This window comes from Dermacentor albipictus, chromosome 6, assembly GCF_038994185.2.
Source record: "Dermacentor albipictus isolate Rhodes 1998 colony chromosome 6, USDA_Dalb.pri_finalv2, whole genome shotgun sequence".
In the NCBI taxonomy this organism is placed as follows: Eukaryota; Metazoa; Arthropoda; class Arachnida; order Ixodida; family Ixodidae; genus Dermacentor; species Dermacentor albipictus.
This window is the reverse complement of record NC_091826.1, coordinates 114,824,883-114,845,528: the sequence shown is the minus strand read 5'-3', so window position 1 is coordinate 114,845,528 and position 20,646 is coordinate 114,824,883. Positions and strand designations below refer to the sequence as shown.

The window sequence follows — 20,646 nt, the reverse complement described above, 5'->3', positions numbered from 1 at the left end:
AACAAATCCGGACACTTGCAATAAGTCTTAATAGGGCTACACCCCGTAGAAAAAAACATAACTCAAATGTTCAGAGAAAAAAGATGTTTGCATGAAACATACTACTCACCCTCGGTGCGATGAAGTGTTGTGGGTGTATCTGCACTTTATTGTCACAACCGATCCACAGTAGAGATGATAGGCGCTGCAGTCTTCCCATCGTCTCTACATAAGTAAATAAACCCGAACGGGTATTACAGCATGCGTCACAGACCAGCTTTTCTGTGGTAGCTGTTTCTTTGTACGTACACACTAAGGAATAAAAGAAGTGCTAGCTTTCAGCTTCGTTGTCTGAATATAAATATCTTAATAACTGAATCTAAATGTGAAATTCACAAGACATCTGTTGGTGTTCTACGAAAAGTGATGAACTGGCCAGGCTCTAGTTGTCTGCGAACAAACGTAGCTAAACGCAACTACATACTCTACATCGCCAAAGATCTTGTTGATAACGAACAATCAATGTTTAAACTTTAGCAGCAAATGATGCGATATTTTAATCTAAACTACTTTGGCTTATGCACATCCACAACATCACACACAGAGTACAAGAACTGCTGCACTTCAGAAAGTAAGCTATATGATTGTATTGCACCAATTTCCGACTTAGTAGCATGCCTTCATAAATTTGCATATCCCACACGCATATATTACTTGCTGAAAAATGGATCCCTTCCCACTATCGTATAATATTGTTAAGCAACATACCACACTTCGAGCTATCTTTTACTTGCCGTATTCGTTTGCTTACAATATGCCAAATATATTAGCGAAAGATTGCCCTTGTTATGGCGTTCTCGTTTTACTTGACAAAATTCTGCATAACATGATCCTACGTACAGGGTTGGTCCGAAGTTTCCAGGCCGCAGCTTGCGCAAACACGTTGACCTCGTTTCCACTGGCGTTTATTGTATCAGATTTTACCAGCCCCAGTGTTTTCGCGAAGAGGTAAGCGATGCTGTTTTTCACCGCCCACAGCCTCCGAGTGCCACAATTACTCCAGGAGCTCCGCAAGTTGATTGACAGTGAACGCTGGTGAACACGCTGTGGCCCGGAAACTTTTGACCGCCCCTGTACCTCAGTAAACATAAACCATCAAACGTCGCCTACATCTTCAACCAACGGCGTCGAATACGCTACATGGGCCGAACGCACGTACTGTCAGGTCATTTGCTTTTTCGTGCACACCAACAGTGTTGTGCAAGAAATAGTCGTGAGACCATCAAGCAAAAAACGAAAAAAAAATCATTTAGTACAAAACTAACGGTGGCGGCTACATCCGTTCATTACTCAATCAATAAAGCACGATCGGCGTTTCTGTTTTTGAAACACTTCTTAACCCGCTCAATACGCTTACATCAAACCGTATTGTCAGCAACCCTTCTTACAGCCAGTGCTATAAATATTTCGTACAGTCTTTGTAAGCGACACTCATCATATCCTCTTTATGCAATTAAGAACCTTTGAGCACATCAACTGGTACCGTCGTTCTGTTTGGTTCCTGGGCGGAGGTCGAAGCACGAGCATAAATGTGTGAGGAATCAGCTGATTCGGTTCCAAAATTTTTTCACCGTCACATTTTGGAGAAATGTTCCCATAAGGAAAACTACATTTCGGGACAAGCTAAGTACATGGCAGCGATGACATAGTTTTTGTGTGCATGCGCTGCATCGATTGTGATTAGGTTTGTTACATTTAAAAGGAAAATGTAAAATCTAGTAAGTGGTGCAGCTGGATATACAATTGAAGTCGTATATCTCTGTATACGCGAATTCTTAAATATTGAAGTTTTCTTAAATCCGGCGTGTCAAGTGTACAACTCTGTAACTAAAGAAGAAGTAATTTTCTAAGTTGCACCTAATAACACATATATAGGGGACAAAATGATTGTACGATAGACCGCTCTAAAGTATACCATTAATTTGCGAGTAGGGGTTTCTCTAAAGAATCGCACAGAATGTTACAAGTTAACGCAAGTTATACATTAAACATCAAGTTCATCCGCTTGTTATACTCCAACACTTTAGGTTTACAGAACCGAAATGCCAGCTTTGGGCCGCAGACATGCGAATGTGTAAATTTTGTGTCTTGAGCTTTTTTTACTCTTCTACGATCGTGTTTTTAGCTATTTTTTGTAAAGCATGCAAGGCCTTCAGTCAAATTTATGCTTCCCAGAGTTGCTAGAATACAGCTTTCTCTCTCACATGCAACGGAGTATACGTGAATTGGCCCAGCGAATATCCAAGAGAGGACTTATGCGTTTTACATTTAATGGAGCAGAAAATTCAAGAGTGGCTCGAGCTGACCCCAGCCAAAGCTTTCTCTGAGACAATCATTCACATCCCCTGCGTATATCGACTGCGATTTTGATCTCAACCATTCTAGTTCTAAAACGAGATGTTCGCTCGACAGATAGTCACTTGCGTGGGTCCGGCAGTAGTATGGCGTGCAACCGTGGCAGCTTGTTTCGGCGGATTTCATTTTGTTCAGGCGTCGGTTAACATTATCACTTCGAAAGCATTCCCGCAAAAAACATTTTTTGCAGAGGTTCAACAACTTGGCGGCTTGCTCGATATTTTGTTCACGTGTTCTCCAGTTTCTCGGCCTGCGCATGACCGCGGAATCTGCTCGCCTGCCTGCGTGCCTGTTCTGAGCAGATTGGGTTAGGTGCGCCATTGTGCTTAGGTGTCCGTTGCGTTCTCACAGGAGGATATGAAAAAGCCCTCGGCAACGTCCTTCAGTGAGTTCAGCGACGGGTTTACGCACCACTACTTCTCTTTGTTTACAAAAAGAAACATTTGTAGTTGCCGTAGCTGTGGCAGAGTAACTGCTACATTTTTCAGGTAAACACCAGAAATTGTTAAATGCTTAAGAAGTGATGACCTCTTACTGTGTTGCTGGTGGACCTCGCAAATGTTTTCTTGCTTCTTCCTGGTATCGGGTGGTGTTGTGACAAAGTCTGGGCTTTATCAATAAAAGCTTTTATTTCACTGATAGGTCAAGGCTGTATTATTCAGGAAGATCGAGCGCTAACGTGACTACATTTCATGAACAAATAACTTAATTATAATCCCTCGTTAGGGGCAGTGCGCAACTTTCCACCGAAACAAGCCTTTGAATTAAGAAAGTATTAACCCAATGTCCAGGAAGTAGCGAAGTTACTTGACTGCAAAACAATAAGTTAGAAAACGAATTCCGAAGAAACAACTGTAGTTGGCTGTTCTGAACCCAGATTTGAAATCTCTCTTCAAATACGCGAATCTATCAATAAATTATTTCCCACTTATTTAGAAGTGCAGTGTGACAAGGTTGAGTGCTTAGATAGGCTTAGTGCCCGCAAAGAGAGAAAACTATTATGTTGAAACTTGACTACACAACAAAGTTGATATATTGGGGAAAGCTCGGAAGCTTTAAGGCACTGTTGTACTCATAAGCAAATACTTCTATGCGACTCTGGCATATTCGTGAAGAGCTGTGGCAGCGTTATGTCCAGCTCATGAAAGAAGCCAGCAGCACGCGGCTACAGCATGACGAGCTTCTAATCGATATGGTTAGATATCTGTGAAATGGCAAAAAATCCCGCCACGGGTGGCTTAGTGGCTGTGGGGTTGCGCTGCTAAGCACGAGGTAGGGGGATCAAATTCCGGTCGTGGTGGCTGCATGTCGATAGGGGCGAAACACATGAACGAGCATGTCCCGTGCATTGGGGGCATGTTAAAGATTCTCTGGTTGTCAGAATGAATCCGGAGCCCCACACTACAGCTTGCCTCATAATCAAATAGTGGTGTTGGCACGTAAAACCTAGAATTCAAGTAATATGTTAACAAGAAATCGACACTAAAAGCCTCCTAGAAATCGCCATTCCGAGGCAGAGACTGATTTTCTTAGGAGTATTCATTAACGCATGCAGTGCACTTAATAAGGAAACTTCACTTGATTGACTCCAGGAATGTTACATCAGAGCAACGGTTTATGTACCGTTGCCTGAATAAATAAATCAATCAATCGTTATTGAAGAGTTTGTGCCGCTGGGTTACTTGGTGCTAAGATTCCAGACGATAAGGTTACAGGTCAACGATGGGGCTTGCGGTGTTCATTAAGTACGACATCAAGTTTTTCCACGGATCCTTAACTACTTGACACCCAATATGTGTGGTGCAAGATGAAGAGCAGCAGTACAGTGCTGGCAACTGATGTATTGTATCGGTACTGTTACGTTTCGCCTACGACGCGCGATATAGCCGGCGCGGATGCAACGGACGCCGGGGCTTCGTTCAAAGCGGCGGACATTTTGGCCCGTTCGGAGCGGCCGCGACGCATCCCCGCCGAGCGCGTCCCGGCATGTTCAGTGCCACGTGTCTTTGTGTGTGCGTGTGTGTGTGTGTGTGCCCACGCTTGTCAAAGCGCGGCAGCCGGGGAGAGGAGCTCCCCAAGTGTGAAGCGAGGAGGTCTGACCGGCGCCGGCCCGGCTGATGCGTCACTACACTCGTCTCTACATGTCTCTCAGTCCGTCCGTGCCTCGCTGTCACGTGGTGTCATCCCGTGACCTTCCTTCTTGCCCGCGACGCCAAGAGTATAAAAGCAGCTGCTCCCGGACGCCAAGAGAGAGGCTCCGATTTCTTCTGTTGAGTAACGTGCTCTCCCGTCTCGCCACTTCGGTCGACCTGACCGGCCGCTCTTTTGCGATGCTAGAATAAACAAGTTGTTCTGTTAGCAGTCGACTCATGCTTTGCCAGGACCTTCGGATGCTTCCAGTTGTGCCCCAGGCCGCCAGGCCAACGCTACCCTTGGGGCTTGCGACCCAGTTGCAATAACGGGCGTCAGCACTGAGGTTCCAACAGCTGGTGGCAGCGCTGAGATTCCAACAGCCGGTGCAATCGGTGGGATTTCAACAGTACCCTGTATTAATAGGAATATCCTCACTGCTGTTGGTCGCGTCAGAAATGCCTGCTCTGGAGTAATTTAGGTAGGTGTTTCATTTGCTCTGGTGCAAATTGTAGAAGATATTACGCACGAACCTCTCATTATTGTCTTTTCCTTCTTAAAGGGCCTCTCACTAGGTCGGGCCATGTTGAGCTGACAAGCGCAGAGCATACACTGAGCGATAACGATAGTGTCTGTAAAGTATTAAATCACTACACACCGCGGCGAGACCCGAAATTTCAAACCGAACGCAATTTTTCCTTCTCCTCGCGGCCGCCGCGCTCCAAGCCTGACGGTGACGTAGTCGTGCCTCTGCGCCTACGTAGTTGTCTTCGCTGTGTGACGTCACTTGTGGTGACAAGTGACTTCGAAAATGATTCATGATAACATCGGTTATCTGTGTGATCTGTCGCTTGAATTGACGAATTGAAGTTCGGAGAAATAATAAAACAGACAAAGCGAATGTCTGCGGCTTTTTATTTTACTTCGCACCAAAGAAAGAGAGATGTACATCCACTTCGTCTGCTTGTACCAACGGTCGTGTGGTCACCTGCGTAGGTACCGAAATTATGACATTTTCTACCGTGCTCCAGCGCGTGATCACGCTCTGCGATCCGCTTGTCCCGCCTCAATATTCGTGTAGCACTGAATTATACCGCTTGTCTTGTTTCCCTGTGCACAGCGCGCAAAGTTGTGCGCTGCGCGAAAGAGACAACTCGCGTGCGACGGCGTCGGCGGAAATACGTAGCACCGGAAAAAAAATCGAGGAGAAAAAAAAATAAAGGCGGGGCCAGGGACGTATGCGTCACACGAACCTCGAGGTCCGGTATGGGAGAACGCAGGGAAAGAATTTCGCTTGTAAAGGCTAGATGGAGCGAGTGGAGAGAGCGTCTGGCCTGGCAGTGGAGCCCGCCTGCTGAATGCCTGGGTTCGCGGCGTTGAAATATTTCTACCTCGGCTATGAAAGAGCCGATTTGAAACATTTTTTGTGGCATAACGCTCCCTAGAGGACACGTAACAATTTCCAGCGTATAACAAAAATTTGCTATGGGGCCTGGTGAGGGGCCCTTTATGAGCAGATTTGGTAATCCATGCCGAAACAACTGCCATATTCGGTTATGACTTCCGTATGCGGTAGAACATTTTCCAGTGAAGCTTTCCTCGCCTCTTCCTTCAACCTTTCCCGTGCTGCGGCTGCCGTTACTGTGGCTGTCTGGCACGCCGCGTGGGGGGTGGTTCAGAGCGTGCATATACATGGAAGGAGCGTGGCGGAGAGGAAACGCGGCACAATAAACTCAATTGGAGGCTTTTATCGCGTCGCATGTGCACAATGCACTTTGGAGCTTCACAGGTGTCGTTCGCATTAACCTCCTGACAGCTGTAATTATCCGTGACCCCCTCTCCTACCCTGAAGACACCCAAAGACATTGCAGAAACTGCAGCGCTAACCCTTCTACTCACGTGCAAGTCGAGAGGGGACGTGGATATGATGGTAGAGAGAAGTTAGGGAGAGGAGGCGGATAATGGGTAGAACCCAGTGGCGTAGCAACAGGGGGGCCGGGCGGCCGTGGGCCCCGGCTGCAGGAGCCAGAGGGAGGGGGGGGGGTGCAGGCACGTACCCAGGATTTTTTTTCGGGGGGGGGGGCACCACCTCCATCATCATCATCATCATCATCATCATCATCATCATCATCATCATCATCATGTTTTTTGTCCACTGCAGGACGAAGGCCTCTCCCTGCGATCTCCAATTACCCCTGTCCTACGCCAACCGATTCCAACTAGCGCCCGCAAATTTCCTGATTTCATCGCTCCACCTAGTGTTTTGTCGTCCTCGATTGCGTTTCCCTTCTCTTGGTAACCATTCTGTAACCCTAATGGTCCAACGGTTATCTAACCGGTGCATTACATGACCTGCCCAGCTACATTTTTTCCTCTTGATGTCAATTAGAATATGGTCTATAGCCATTCGATCTCTGATCCAAACCACTCTCTTTCTCTTTTAACGTTATGCCTAGCAATCTTCGTTCGATCGCTCTTTGCGTGGTCCTTAACTTGCTCTCAAGTCTCTGCCCCATATGCACTGGAAAAATGCACTGGGAAATGCACTGGCAAATGCATTGGCACTGGACATATTGCACTGGCAAATTGCACTGATTTCACACCTTACTTTTTAATAATAATGGTGAGCTTCCAGTCAGGAGCTGGAAATGTCTGCCGTATGCGATCCAACCTATTTTTATTATTCTGTTAATTTTCTTCTCATGATCAGGGTTCCCTGTAAATAATTGACCTAGGTAAACGTACTCCTTCACAGTCTCTAGTGGCCGACTGGCCATCCTGATCTCTTGTTCCTTTGCCCGGCTATTTATCATTATCTTCATCTTCTGCATAATAATATTCAACCCCACTCTTACACTCTCTCTGTTAAGGTGTCCAATCATTTGTTGTAACTCGTCTGCATTGTTGTTGAATAGAACAATGTCATCGGCAAACCGAAGGTTGCTCAAATATTTGCCGTCGATCTATACTCCTCAGCCTTCCCAGTTTAATAGCTTGAATTCTTCTAAGCACGCAGAAGATAGCTTTGGAGAAATTGTGTCTCCCTGTCTGACCCCTTTCTCTATAGGTATCTCCCTGCTTTTCTTGTGTAGAATTAAGGTAGCTATATAACCTCGTAGATATTCTAACGCGAAAGACGAGTCAGTAAGACGAGAAACTATTTACAGATTTTATTTACAACAATGGTTGCAGCGCTAACCGGTTAGATTCAGAGCGCGAGCCCAGTTCGTTCTTCCTTCTCTTTTCCGGAGTGATGGCGCCTACGCGCCTCGTTCAAACAAAAATATACCTCACGCATGTAGCAATATTTTCCAAGCTTTTTACGTGAGCGTTCTGTACTCCTTGATTACATAGTGCCTCTACGATTGCTGGTATCTCTACTGGATCAAATACCTTTTCGTAATCTATATAAGCCACAGAGAGAGGCTTATTGTACTCTGCAGATTTCGCGATAACCTGGTCGATGACATGGATGTGATCCATTGTAAGGTATCTCTTCCTGAAGCCAGCCTGTTCCCTTGGTTGACAAAATCCAGTGTTAACCTTATTCTATTGGAGATTATTTTGGTAAATATTTTATATAATACTGGGGGCAAGGTAATGGTCCCATAATTGTTCAATTCTTTAACGTCTCCTTTTTTGTGGATTAGTATAATGTCTGCATTCTTCCAGTTTTCTGGGACCATTGCAGTCGATAGACACTTCGTATAAAGAGCCGCCAGTTTTCCAAGCATTATGTCTCCTCCATCTTTGATTAAATCGACTGTTATTCCACCTTATCCTGCCGCTCTTCATCGTTTCATGTCTTGCAGGGCCATTCTGACCTCATCACTAGTTATAGGAGAGTTTCTGTATCCTGTTGTTACTGTTTCTAAGTGAACTATCGGGACTCCTCTGGGTACTGTATACAGGTCAGCTTAGAATTTTTCCGCTGCTTTTACTACATCTTCGAGATTGCTGATGATATTATCCTTGTTATCTTTTAGTGCATACATCATGGTTTGTCCTATTCCAGGTTTCTTTTTTACTGATTTCAGGCTGCGTTCATGTTTTACGGCTTCTTCAGTCTTTCTCATGTTATAGTTTCGAATATAAGTTATTTTCGCCATGTTGATCAGTTTTGAGAGTTCCGCGAATTGCGTAACGCTGTGCGGCCGCCAGTCCCATAAAACCGCGTAGAGCGCAGGACTCTGCGATTCTAGACGTACTGCGCTCACTGAGAAAGGTTAGAAAAACACCGACATAAGCACCGCAGAGAAGTGGTTACGTGAGGCGGTTCGGCCGATAACTGTAGAAGCCTCATTCGAAACAAGTAATCGTTCTACACTTCCGGCGGCCTTTTCTCTACTTCCTTTTTAAATACAAAGATGTTGATTCATAAATATTATCATAAACAACGGTGAACTTTTTTATTATTCGCTTTTGCTTGCAGTTTGGTTGTTGCTTTAGCTCTCCCTTAGTAGATCGCTTAATTTCTCAACTCCTTGCGATTTTTGTTTCCAGTTGCCAATTTTGCACAAAAAGTGCTATACAGTTAGGGAAAAACAGACGAGGTAACGGGCGACAGTAATCTTGCTTATTGGTTTAAGGGTTATTGCAGAGTTTCATGATGGACGCTCTTTCACATTATTTTATTTCCCACCTTATCTAACCCATATCACGTGTATATGGTTTCGGGCATCTGCCAGCGTCGGGGCGAGCCGTAACTCAAGGAAACAATGAAGCAAAGGGATAAGTTAAACGCAATTGACGTTTTCTTCCGCCGCAACTCGTTCCATGAGAGTACAGACTAGCTGAGTAACAGCCGCATCCCTCTCATGGTCCCAGCATCAGCCTAAATAAAGAAGGTTGAACTAACAAAAGCAACGGCTATGCGCGTGACGGTTGAATAGATGGTGACAACTGAACGCATCTCGAGTTAATCGCGCGTATGCGGAATCTACGAGAAAACTGTCCTTCACATTACAAGAGATGCCGATAACTACGGCCATCTAAAAGGAGTGAAAAAGGCAGCATAATGCTGACCGATGAACAGCTGCGAAGTCTCAACATTGATCTGGCGGCGCTTTAGGAATGTGTGAGGAGTGGTGGCGTGGGTGGGGAGGGGCAGGGGGTATGCCACTTGATTTCGGGGGAGGTAGGGGGGGCCCGGGCCCCCCCGGCCCCCCCCCCCCCTTCCTGGGTACGTGCCTGGGGGGGTGTAATACGCCTGAAGACACCCCTTTTTCCGCCGGCTTGACTGGGCGCAAATGGCAAAGAATGCTCTGGTATCCAGTAGCCCGAGCTCATGTACCCGATGCGTTGCGCCGCAGAATTGTCGGCTGCAGCTCCCAACACCCCATGAAATAATTGCACGAATGTGCGGGCTAAGACATTTAATTCCCGAAATGGTCGCTAAACTATTCGCCTTAGCGGAATGTTTCATGTGGGGTGTCCCATGCGTTCATGCTGGGAGCAGGAGTCGCTAAACATATAGTAAGGCGTTGAGGCTCTTGGGTCCCTCTTCCGTTCAGAACGCGCAGCGAAGACGAACAAAGACAGCACTAAAAGGCCCGATTATAGTCCGACGTTATCGGCGCGCGGGCGAGCGTCGTTCGCGGTCAGTCACGCTGCGTTGGTTGCGCTGCGCCAACCGAGATGCCATCCCCTCTATACTTCAACGCGCGCGCCGTAGGCTGCTATCTTCGGAGCATGCGCAGAAGGTTCGACAAGTCGCGCGCCGTCCGCAAAAGCTGTCTGCGGAGTTGTGTTGGCGCCTTTTTCTTCGCGCGCAATGCATTGTGGTGCGAGAGTTCCGCCGACTTCGACGCGCGAATGGCTCCGGAGCCAAATCGGCGCCGGGCCCGTCGGGGCGCGTTGGAAGCCGCCGGTTACGTTAGCTGCGCCGGTGCGCCCGACTATAGACGAGCGCACGCCAAGTTTCGCCCGAGACGCCAGCGCTCGTTTCTCCCCTGGCGGCACGGTTTCCAATCCCCCGGGGGTTTGCTTCCGCCGGTTCCCTTCGCTCGCGCTGAGCCAGAGGAGGCCAGGCTGAGCGCGCGCTGCACGCGAGAAGGCTTTCTCGCGCGCGCTGCACGCGAGAAGGTGTAGGTTTCCGTCGCCGCTTCCCTTCGCGGTCGCGCCCGCGTTCAGTTCGCGCTGCGCGCGAAACGTCTCTTGTTTGCGACGGCGCCTCTTCGGATGACCGGAAATTATTATTGTGTTGTTAACTGTCACGACAGCAATGTAAACATGAAAAGGTTGATGCCACCAGTGAAATTATACCGATTCACAAGAAAATGGTACGAAAGAAGCAGACGACAGACATGGATTACTGCGGTGCGCCGAGCGAAGTAAACATCTGGCAAACGAAGCGAGATCGTTTATTGATCACTCCTGAGTGTATGACGGTTTCTATATGTAACCCACGTGAAATTAATAATTACTCGGTACATAATCCTTTTATTCATATAAAAACTTTAAGTTAAACGAGCGCTTGTCCTGTCTTCTTTCTCGTGTTTCGTTTGTGTGTGCGCTGTCTAAGAATGGAAACCACGTCTGTTGTATGCGCTAGCAGTGGCCGAAGTTCACGCGTGCCGAGAAATTGAATATGTGCATGATGCATTGAACATGACCGGAGTTCATTCCCGCTTCACCACCGCACCGATCGATCGGGTTACTGGACGATACACACCCGCGTCTTGGTCGCGCCGGCATTGCTGAAGCAGGAATGATTAATAATACTTTCAACTTCCGTCTCTTGAGTACTGTTAAAAAATGACCAAGCTGTCTACATTGCTGCCTCTATTCCATATTGTAGGGGACGTACTAGTTAAAGTTGTGTGCGCATGTCGTACTTGTGCTATGCAGCGATATATCTTGTTTATTTCCGCACAGTGTCGATAGAAGTCCGTTGTCGCCATCAGAGACAACACGGATTTGTAGCAAACATAATGTGAGAAACTGCAAAAATGACTTTAGCTCGTAGGTGCCGTATGTATGTGCCGCATCGTATGTGCTGACGATTTTTCCGGCGGCACATACGATGTCGTTTCCAATTACCTGCTCTGCGTCCCTTACATGGTTAAGCAGACGCTGCCGTTTCGCCGCATTGCAGCCATAAAAATAATTGTCAAGCGTACCAATCTTCTTAAAGGCAAATATAGCGTGTGCAGTTTGTTTCACACTAAGGGGAAAACTCGGAACGTATTGCGTCGCGATGCGGCAAGCAATGGAGTCGTGCGGCGGCAGCAGCTCGAGCAGGCGCACACGCTTGAGGGGCAGTGCCGTGATCTGCGTCGTCTGCTACGGCGGCGCGCGCTGGCCGCATTTTCGGGAAGCGTGGTACTGTCAGGGGCAATGCACCGATTTCATCGGTACTGCGGGAACTGAGCTGATATTCTTTACTAAACGTTGTGCGTCGCCACACTCTGATCCTTCATTGGCGATAATGGAGTTCCACAAACTTCTTTTGACAACATGGTTCATTTGTTCTTTCGAAAGGCCGGAGTACTGAGCGTGTGCACGTATATTTCTTCACTGTGTGTGCTACCGTAATGAGCAGCGACAAAACGCACCAAGATGTGCGCGCAACGTGCTCAGTCTTTGTTTGACTCGAAAGGAAAACAAAGCACTAAACAATGGGAGTCGAACACGGTGAAACAAACGGACACGATTAAATGAACGTTGTAGGTTCAGACAATGAGCTGGAAGTGATTTTTCTCGATAATCTTTCGCTACACCAGACAGACCCTGCCCGCCGGTGGGGAATTGGACACGTCACGCTCGGAACTTCAGTTAGTATCTCGTCATGTCCCCAGCGGCAGCGATGACAGCGCTCATCCTGGAAGGCAGTGAAGTGTAGAATGACTTGATCAGGGATGTGTTCATTCGCTGCACGTCTCAGTCACTGACGATGGTGGATCGAAGCCTATCCTCGGGCGACTGATAGAGGGGATGTTGCGCCAGCGATACTTTCAACGAGCCCCAGACATTTTAAATGATGTTGGCGCCCGGGGATTGAGGCGGCCGCTCCAAGAGAGTGACTGCGCGCTCTTCTAGCAGTTCTTGCACAGCACGAGCAGTGTGGATCGGCGTCCTATCGCGTTAGAATAGTTAGTCGCCTTCCAGAAACGGGCCGTCAAGAATGTATGGAATCAGTACGTCGTCTATGACTGCCATGCAGCGATGAACTTACATTCGAGGCGTATCAGTGGGCGTCGCGCAACGCTTAGCAAAGAATACCGGCTCCTTTCACGCAGTAACGATGTGATCAGCGCCCTGCACCTGACAGTAGAACGTTTCTCGACAATGCGGCCAGCGTGCGTCGCCGTAGCAGACGACGCCGTTCAAGATCCCGCCCCTCGAGCATCTGCGCGAGCTGCTGCCGCCGCTTGACTCAAGCGCTCGCCGCATCGCGATGCAATGCGCTTCGAGTTTTCCCCTAAATGTGAGAGAGACTGTACACCGCCCTTCGAAAGAAATGTCCACGCGCACACACCGCGCGCGGCGCGAAACGTGCCCAAACACGCGCAGTGCAGGAGGCAATCAAGGCGGCGCGAACGAGAGATGGGAGAGGGGCACCACCGGCTAATAGAATTTTGCTCCGCATGCGGCGCTCTCAACGCCGGCGCAGCAGCGCCGCTCTCGGTGCCGTTCTTGTCTATAGAGATGTCGTTTTCGCCGACGTGACGTAGCGTGCGCGCGCGCGCGCGCGCGCGCGTGCGTTACGTCGGACTATAGACGAGGCAACCTAAAGTTTGCCCGCGCGGCACCAGCGCCGAATGCTCCCCTAGCGGACCGATGGAAGTTTCGAGGGTCGTCGCTGCGCTGGCGCGCGCCCGTGTTCTGTACGGCGGGAGCGCTCGTGCGCGTGGTTTTTGCGATGCCAAGTGCGACCTCATCAGCCAGGAAAGGTGGCACGCAATAGTGATGTGTTGTTGATTGCCACAGCAGCCTCGAAAACACGGAAGGTCCTACGCCGCTTGTGAAGTTCTACAGATTTCCTGGGAAATGGTATACGAGAAGGACAGACGACAAGCATGGATAACTGCAGTGCGCCGAGTCAAGTAAGTCTCATACTTTCGCATGCGCGTGTAATATCTTGAAAGCGGAATAGTCATATGCCTGTTGTTAGTGCACGGCCGTTTGTTTAGTCGTGTCGCGTTGTTGAATAATGGTGGCATCCGCCGTTTGTTAGCGGTAAATGCAGGCGTGTTGCGCCGCTAAGCTCTACGACGCGTGCTCGATTCCCAGCCACGGCGGCGGCATTTCGATAGGGGCAAAATGCAAGAACACCCTTGTTACCGTGTGCTTTGATTTTTGTGCACGTTAAAGAACCCCAGAGGTTAAAATTATTCCTGAGACTCCCCATTACAGCGGGCCTCATAATGATTTCGTGGTTTTGGCATGGTTTTGGCACTTAGAACCCCCGAATTTATTTGATTGCACTGTGCCTTCCCTCGCGATCGGCATGGACGAGCTCAAGAGAATTATTTCCCTTTTCCAAACGCTACAACTTAAATTACTAGTTGTGCAGGTAACGAAAGGGGCCGCGCGCGCTACTTTTGTGTGGTAGCAGACCGTATTTAATGCAAGCCGCGGTCGTCGCGTGCGTCGGGAAGCGGCAGATCGGAAAGCAGCCGCTCGAGACGTGCGCGTTATGTTTGTTGTTTGCCCATGCTTTCTAAGTATCTAAGTGTGCAAGTATCATAACTTGTAGTGGTACCACTCTTGTAGAATAATATATGCACACAATCACAGGAACGTTACCTTTGCAAACGTATTATTGGGAGTAATTTAATCCCCACAACAAATAGGCACACATACTGTTTCATTCATATGCGATGCAGGTGGAAGCGGTGCCAAACAGACCAATGGCAATCACAACAGTCTTCTCAGCAGTCAGCACCACCGGGACATGTGCTTTCCTACTGCAGCGACGCAGCTCTTGAGCAGCGGCAAGACACGTGTGAAACAGACTCCAGAACAAGCCTTTGTGAAGTGACGGAACCGTCAAGAAGCAGCCCAATGGATCTGCAGTCATCGAGTAGTATGACAACAGAAGTTCCTGCTGCCAGTGTGACTTATGTTGTAATTGAAATAAAAGTGGCTAAATTTCTGAACATGGTGCGTACCTCTAACTCGACGTGGTCTACGATCTTGTCGGACACCTGTGACACGCACTTGGCTTTCACTCTCACATCACCGTCCACAATTTGTTCAACGCCGTACACGTTCGGAAGCAGACGCACCCCTATCGTGAGGTTGCCGCCACGAAAAAAAGCTGTCGGCGTCGGCAGCCTTCGTGAAACCGTACGGCAATCTTTGCATCGCTGTTGCGCAAGCAGGCGATCTGCCGCCGTCGAAAACGGAGCGCCGTGAGAACGAGCAGCGAAGAAAAGCGCGGACAACACAATGTAAACAAAGCGGAGACCGCGCCACTGCGCGACCGCGCGGCTTGACGCTTCCACATTGGGGGCGCTGTCAGGAGGCGCAGTAGCGCCGCCTGGCCATGGTTTTCTCGTCTATAAACGGCCCTTAAGAGGGCGTTCAATGAGCGCGCCCGGCGCTCTCGTTTACGGCGAAGCGTTCGTTGAGAGCGACGTTGCATAAGTGCGGCCGTCAAAAGTCGCGAATGGGATTCTCTGGATCGTCTTCAGGCTGTGTGCGGCCGAAGAGTTTGGCGGCGTATGACTCGACAGGCTGTACATAGTCGCGGGCACCGCGATGTTCAGCTCGCTTTTACTTCCCCTCTCCCGCTCGCTCCGAGAAGCCGCTGCGAAACCTGCCGTTATGTTTCACGCTTTCCTTCTTACCCTCGAAAGTTTCAGAAAACTGTTGTTATTGCGTGACTTCATGTCAAGTACAGTGTCTGTTTAGTAGAACTTGTTGTTGGGCGAGTTGGTAGGTATTAGCGAACATTGTTTAACTGCGCGAGCAAACGAACCACAAAGACAGCGAGGGACAAGGACGGGCGCAGACTTGCAACTAAAGTTTATTCCACAAGGTACACATATAAATACGCACCCGACATACACCACTGCGCGTGCGCGAAAAAAAGGAAAGGTAAAAGAAAAGTAAAACCTTGTATATGCGAAACGCGACCTACCTACGCTCGTCAATAAACCTAATCTCACTGGTATGTAAATAAACTGAGGTGTCACTGACACATTGTTGTCCCTTCTTTTTAATATGGTACGCCTCGAGTAGCTCTCTGGCTCGGCTATCTCGGCAGCGGCACAAAATCTTTGTTTCCTTCATGATCGCCTTGCACGTGCACGCCAGGCCGTGGACAGGCAGGTGCCTATTCGTTTTATTTCTAATAGACAATTCGTGCTCACGCAAGCGCACATTCACACACCTTCCTGTTTGGCCAATGTAAACTTTGCCGCATGATAGTAATATTCAGTAGGATAATAATATTCAGTTTTTAGACAACGCTATAAGCTTCTGTGACGACCATGTGTGCTGGAAGTATAACCCAAGATCCCAAAAGAAATTGTTGCCCTACGATTCGGCTCATTCAAAAACGGTAAAGCGGGCAATAGCCACCCAGTGCATCTTATCAGCCTTAAGGAAGTCCTGCACGCACAAAATACAGGAAAGCTTTGACAAGCAGATTGTAAGGCTGGAAGAAGCCGGTTTCCCGCAATCAGTCATTTCGGCAGTAGTGGAGGCAGTGCTTAAGAAGACAAAGACGGAAGGCAATGTTGCTGAAGACACAAGGGAGCGCAAAAATAAGAAACGGACAGTTGTACCTTATGTTCACAAGACTTCCCACAACTTAAAGAAGGGTGTGAAACGGTATGGAGTTGAGATAGCGTTCTCGGCTTCCGGCAAGCTCGCTGGGCTATGCTCGCGCATAGAAAGAAGTGAAAATAACTTCCAAGGGTGCGGAACTAAGCACTCCATTTCCCACGTAGTTTGCAGTGTTGGAGTAGTATACCAAATACCTCTATCATGTGGCAAAGTTTACATTGGCCAAACAGGAAGGTGTGTGAATGTGCGCTTGCGTGAGCACGAATTGTCTATTAGAAATAAAACGAATGGGCACCTGCCTGTCCACGGCCTGGCGTGCACGTGCAAGGCGATCATGAAGGAAACAAAGATTTTGTGCCGCTGCCGAGATAGCCGAGCCAGAGAGCTACTCGAGGCGTACCATATTAAAAAGAAGGGACAACAATGTGTCAGTGACACCTCAGTTTATTTACATACCAGTGAGATTAGGTTTAATGACGAGCGTAGGTAGGTCGCGTTTCGCATATACAAGGTTTTACTTTTCTTTTCCCTTTCCTTTTTTTCGCGCACGCGCAGTGGTGTATGTCGGGTGTGTATTTATATGTGTACCTTGTGGAATAAACTTTAGTTGCAAGTCTGCGCCCGTCCTTGTCCCTCGCTGTCTTTGTGGTTCGTTTGCTCGCGCAGTTAAACAATGTTCGCTACAGTGTCTGTGTCAGCTGCACAGAATTAAAAAAAACGTGAATTTTTTAAGGATATTTCCGGATATTCTATGAAGTTATGTGTCTGTGATTACTAGGAACTCGGTAGCGTGGAAAATATGGCAGGTAAGTAATAACCATATCCTTAATATTCCCCTAGTTAGTGCTTATAGAGGAAGTACTTCAATTCCAGAATTGAGGATTCAAAGTTATATTATTACCTCAACAAAAACTTCGTAAACAAAATCGTTTTGGGTGCTACAACCTACAGTACTTTGGCACTGCGGGCGGCGCCTAGTATGGCAGTAGCGAAAGAAATATGAAATGGTGGACCAGTGAGGTTGATCCCTCAACCCTCTCCATTGCGAGTGCAGACCAACAGGTTTCGCTGGCACGGGCTTCATCGAGGTCCTTTTTTTTTTTATGGTGACGCCAAGAATCGACGCGAAGCGTGCTCTATTCTGTTCCCAATCTTTTGGTGGTACCGCAGCTAGGATAATCACGTTTGTCCGTATAGCTGCAAATAAAAACAAGGCTTTATTGATCACAATAAAGAGAAGTCGTAATTGTCATAACATTGGCGCCCGCTCAGCAGGGAGGCAGGTGGCGTTTTCCGTTTTTGTAATATGGTGGGGAGATCAGCGTCACTGAGACATAATTTAATTTACTTTTTCGTTCAGGGCTGCCCACAGCCAAAATACTGCGGGCCATAGTACCTACGACGATTTTTGTAAAGTTGTTGTTGGGCAAGATATGAATGTCGGCCTTCAATTTTGCGAATGCAATGTTGCCGCTAAAATTGAGCCGTATTTGCCACGATGCCACATTTGTATTGGTTGCCAAGCCTTAGTCTGACAGAAGATGTGCACATGCGTTTATCACAAGTTATCAGTGCAGCACACTGTGTTATTTGGCGCAGAAAGAAACAGCGTGTATTGGCAGCTTCGAGCTCCACTATGGTGTAGCTCACGGAGGAAGGAAACTGAGGAGAGGCCCTACCCCCTCCGCGCGCTAGGAGAAAAGTGTGGAGGAAGTGACGTTGTAGGTTCTCCTCTTTTTTTTGCTGATTTTTTATTTCTTTGCCGTAGCAGCCACGCCTTTCGGTCCACAATGGCGGCTTTGTTTTGGTTCTGTGCGCTCACACGTGTTGCTCCGTAGGTTTCGTACTGTGGTCTTGTGTTTTATTGCGCTGCGTTATCTGGACCGTGCTCTCCTGGATGTTGCTGTGGCCAGGTGGGACCAGGAGGAACTAAAATTAGTGAAATGAGCGCTCATGCAACGCTGTACGCAATGTACCGCGCCACGACAATGGCTACGGACGAAGAAATATCCGCGGGAAATTTTGCCCTTTTTCGGGGAATCATGCGGACGTGCTAACGATTGCTTAGTATTGCTGCGGAGCGCGCGGGTCCGAGCAGCACGGTTACGCGCAGCGCGGTGTGGTTTCGCGAGAAATGTAAACAAGAGAGGAGAGCTGGCCCGATAGGCGGAGCAACGCCATGAACAACGCCAACTTCCGGCTTCACTTTAGCTTCACAAAGAGTGACGTCAGGGCCTCTCCTTAGTTTCCTTCCTCCGTGGTATAGCACCACCACTGGAAAAGCTGGCGCCACCGTCGGCGTGACGTGCTATTAGGGATCACGTGGACATAGCGGCTGCGTCGGCTGCTTCGGGAGCGCCGAAGCGAGCTGAAAAGGAAAGTTTAAGTTCCCTCGTACGCTGCGGTCCTCATTTATTGGCGGTATTTTCCCGCTTCGAGTGTCTCCCTTACAACGACTGAAAGCACTAGAATAGGTAGTGGCTGCCTTTGAAGGTGCGCAACATGGTAGGGTGCTGCTCGGTGCCGCAGTGCCGGACGTACACAACGGAGCCCGGTGTCAGCCTCATTCATACGTAGCCGCAGGACAAGAAGCTGGGTGAAGCTTGGCTTGCGAAACATAAAACCGGCGAACAGTCATCGGCTACAACTCGGGTATGCAGCAAGCACAGACGCGAGGAATATTTCTGCTTCGGCGCCGGGTCTGCAATGTTCGAAAAACGCGCACTGAGACGCTCGCCCGAGTCCGCTGCCCGACTAATGTCATGATGGTTTGGTCTATGAACATGTCGATACTATATATACTGGCAAGTCCACTGGAGTGTATATGGAGTGGTAAGAAGCACAAAAAAAAAGAACACATGGTATATGGTCATGTTTGTGTTATGAATTAATGCACTGGATTACAAAAAAGAAGCAGCTGAGATCGCCCTCTGAGAACATCGCACGAAGCAGATCGCACGCTGAGAACACCGATAAACATATAGTGCGACGCAACTCGAGAAATAATATTGAAACGTCCAAGAATTTAGAAAAAAAAGAAGATTGAATCGTCGCGACGTCCGGCACATCAGACCCTGTAGGCGTCGAAGTCTCTACAATAAAATTATTTTTGAACAGCTCTGATAGCGCCCACGCAACAATGGTTGCTTGTATACTGTCAAATGCTCATATTCTGCGTCCTAAAGCTCATGGCACGGTGCGAAAACGCGCGCGCGGTGAAAGCGAAACAGTGCGCGGACAAGCATGCAGACGCGCGCAGTCGGTCGCTGCGAAGCTGTGCGATCGCTGCGTTGAGGCTTCGTTCTATTACGCTCCATTTAGATATACAAACACTATAAGACCATATTTCACATAGTTTGGTGTTGGGGTTTGCGTACCTTTCACGCAAGAAGCCAGCTCGGGAGACTAAATCGCGGCGACCACGCACAGTGGCGTTCACTGTACGTATTCGGTAAAGAGATAGCGTCTATAAACAATTCTGTGCTTTCAGTTTGCCCAAGATTATTTTTTAGGCAGTAAAAAACTTCTCTCGTTTCGAAAGTACTTACAGAAATTTCCGGGAGAGCTCCCGCGTGGTGTTTTCAGTGAGCGCTGACAGCAAAACCTATGAGGAGCGCGCCGCGTGATCGCTCATACTACGCCAGCGAGGCGCTTCCGATAGATGGCGACTCCGTAACTCCTCGCTGCCAATACCTGCTGCATTCGCGACCTCTGGCAAAGACAGCGAAGGAGAGGGGGATCCGGGGGACGTGCGCGGTGTCCAAGGCGGCTGTACTGGCGCTAAAACCCGGAAATTGTCGATTTCCTCGCCTTCCTCGAGTACAACCGGGGGGGGGGGGGGGGGGGTGACAGAAGACCTGTGGGCCCCGGGTGCCAAACGACCTAGCTACGCCACTGGTAGAACCAACGCCGTCGTGAAACAAGTAAATAACAGCCTTGCCACTTTTCCCTGGCAATTTCCATACAGGAAAGGGTGAGGGGGCACGGCGGGAGAAAAAAAGCACGACAGCGGTTGCGGGAGAACTGAAGGTACGGAACACTACATTTCTGCCATTTCTGAAAAATAAACACCATGCCATTTTGACACGCGGGGCACTACGGAAGCGGTCGCACGTCAAATCTTATTTTATGTGCCCGCTGCGGTAGCGCTGCGGCTTTGGAATTTCAAGATGTCTTGGGTTCGATCGCGACCACGGCAACCGCCTTTCGACGGGAGCAAAATAATAAGAACACTCCTGCACTTATATTGAGCTGGACGTTGAAGAACGCTAAGGTGTCGAAATCAGTCCGGAGTACTCCACTAAGGCATGCCTCATAATTTTGTGGTAGTTTCGGGACCTATAGCCCCACAATTTTATTAAAGTTTAACACTTCTCAGAGGTT

The 20,646-nt window shown here is 48.5% G+C and overlaps 1 protein-coding gene across 2 annotated transcripts in view; it reads right to left on the bottom strand.

Moving 5' to 3' along the window:
* Positions 1 to 20,646, bottom strand: part of LOC135908314 (uncharacterized) — a 494,518-nt gene that overhangs the window by 39,035 nt on the left and 434,837 nt on the right. For both annotated transcript variants that reach the window (XM_070541265.1, XM_065440067.2), the window contains exon 5: positions 110 to 204. In XM_070541265.1, the coding sequence (XP_070397366.1) occupies positions 110 to 204 (95 nt within the window). The remainder of the gene's footprint in view (positions 1 to 109; positions 205 to 20,646) is intronic.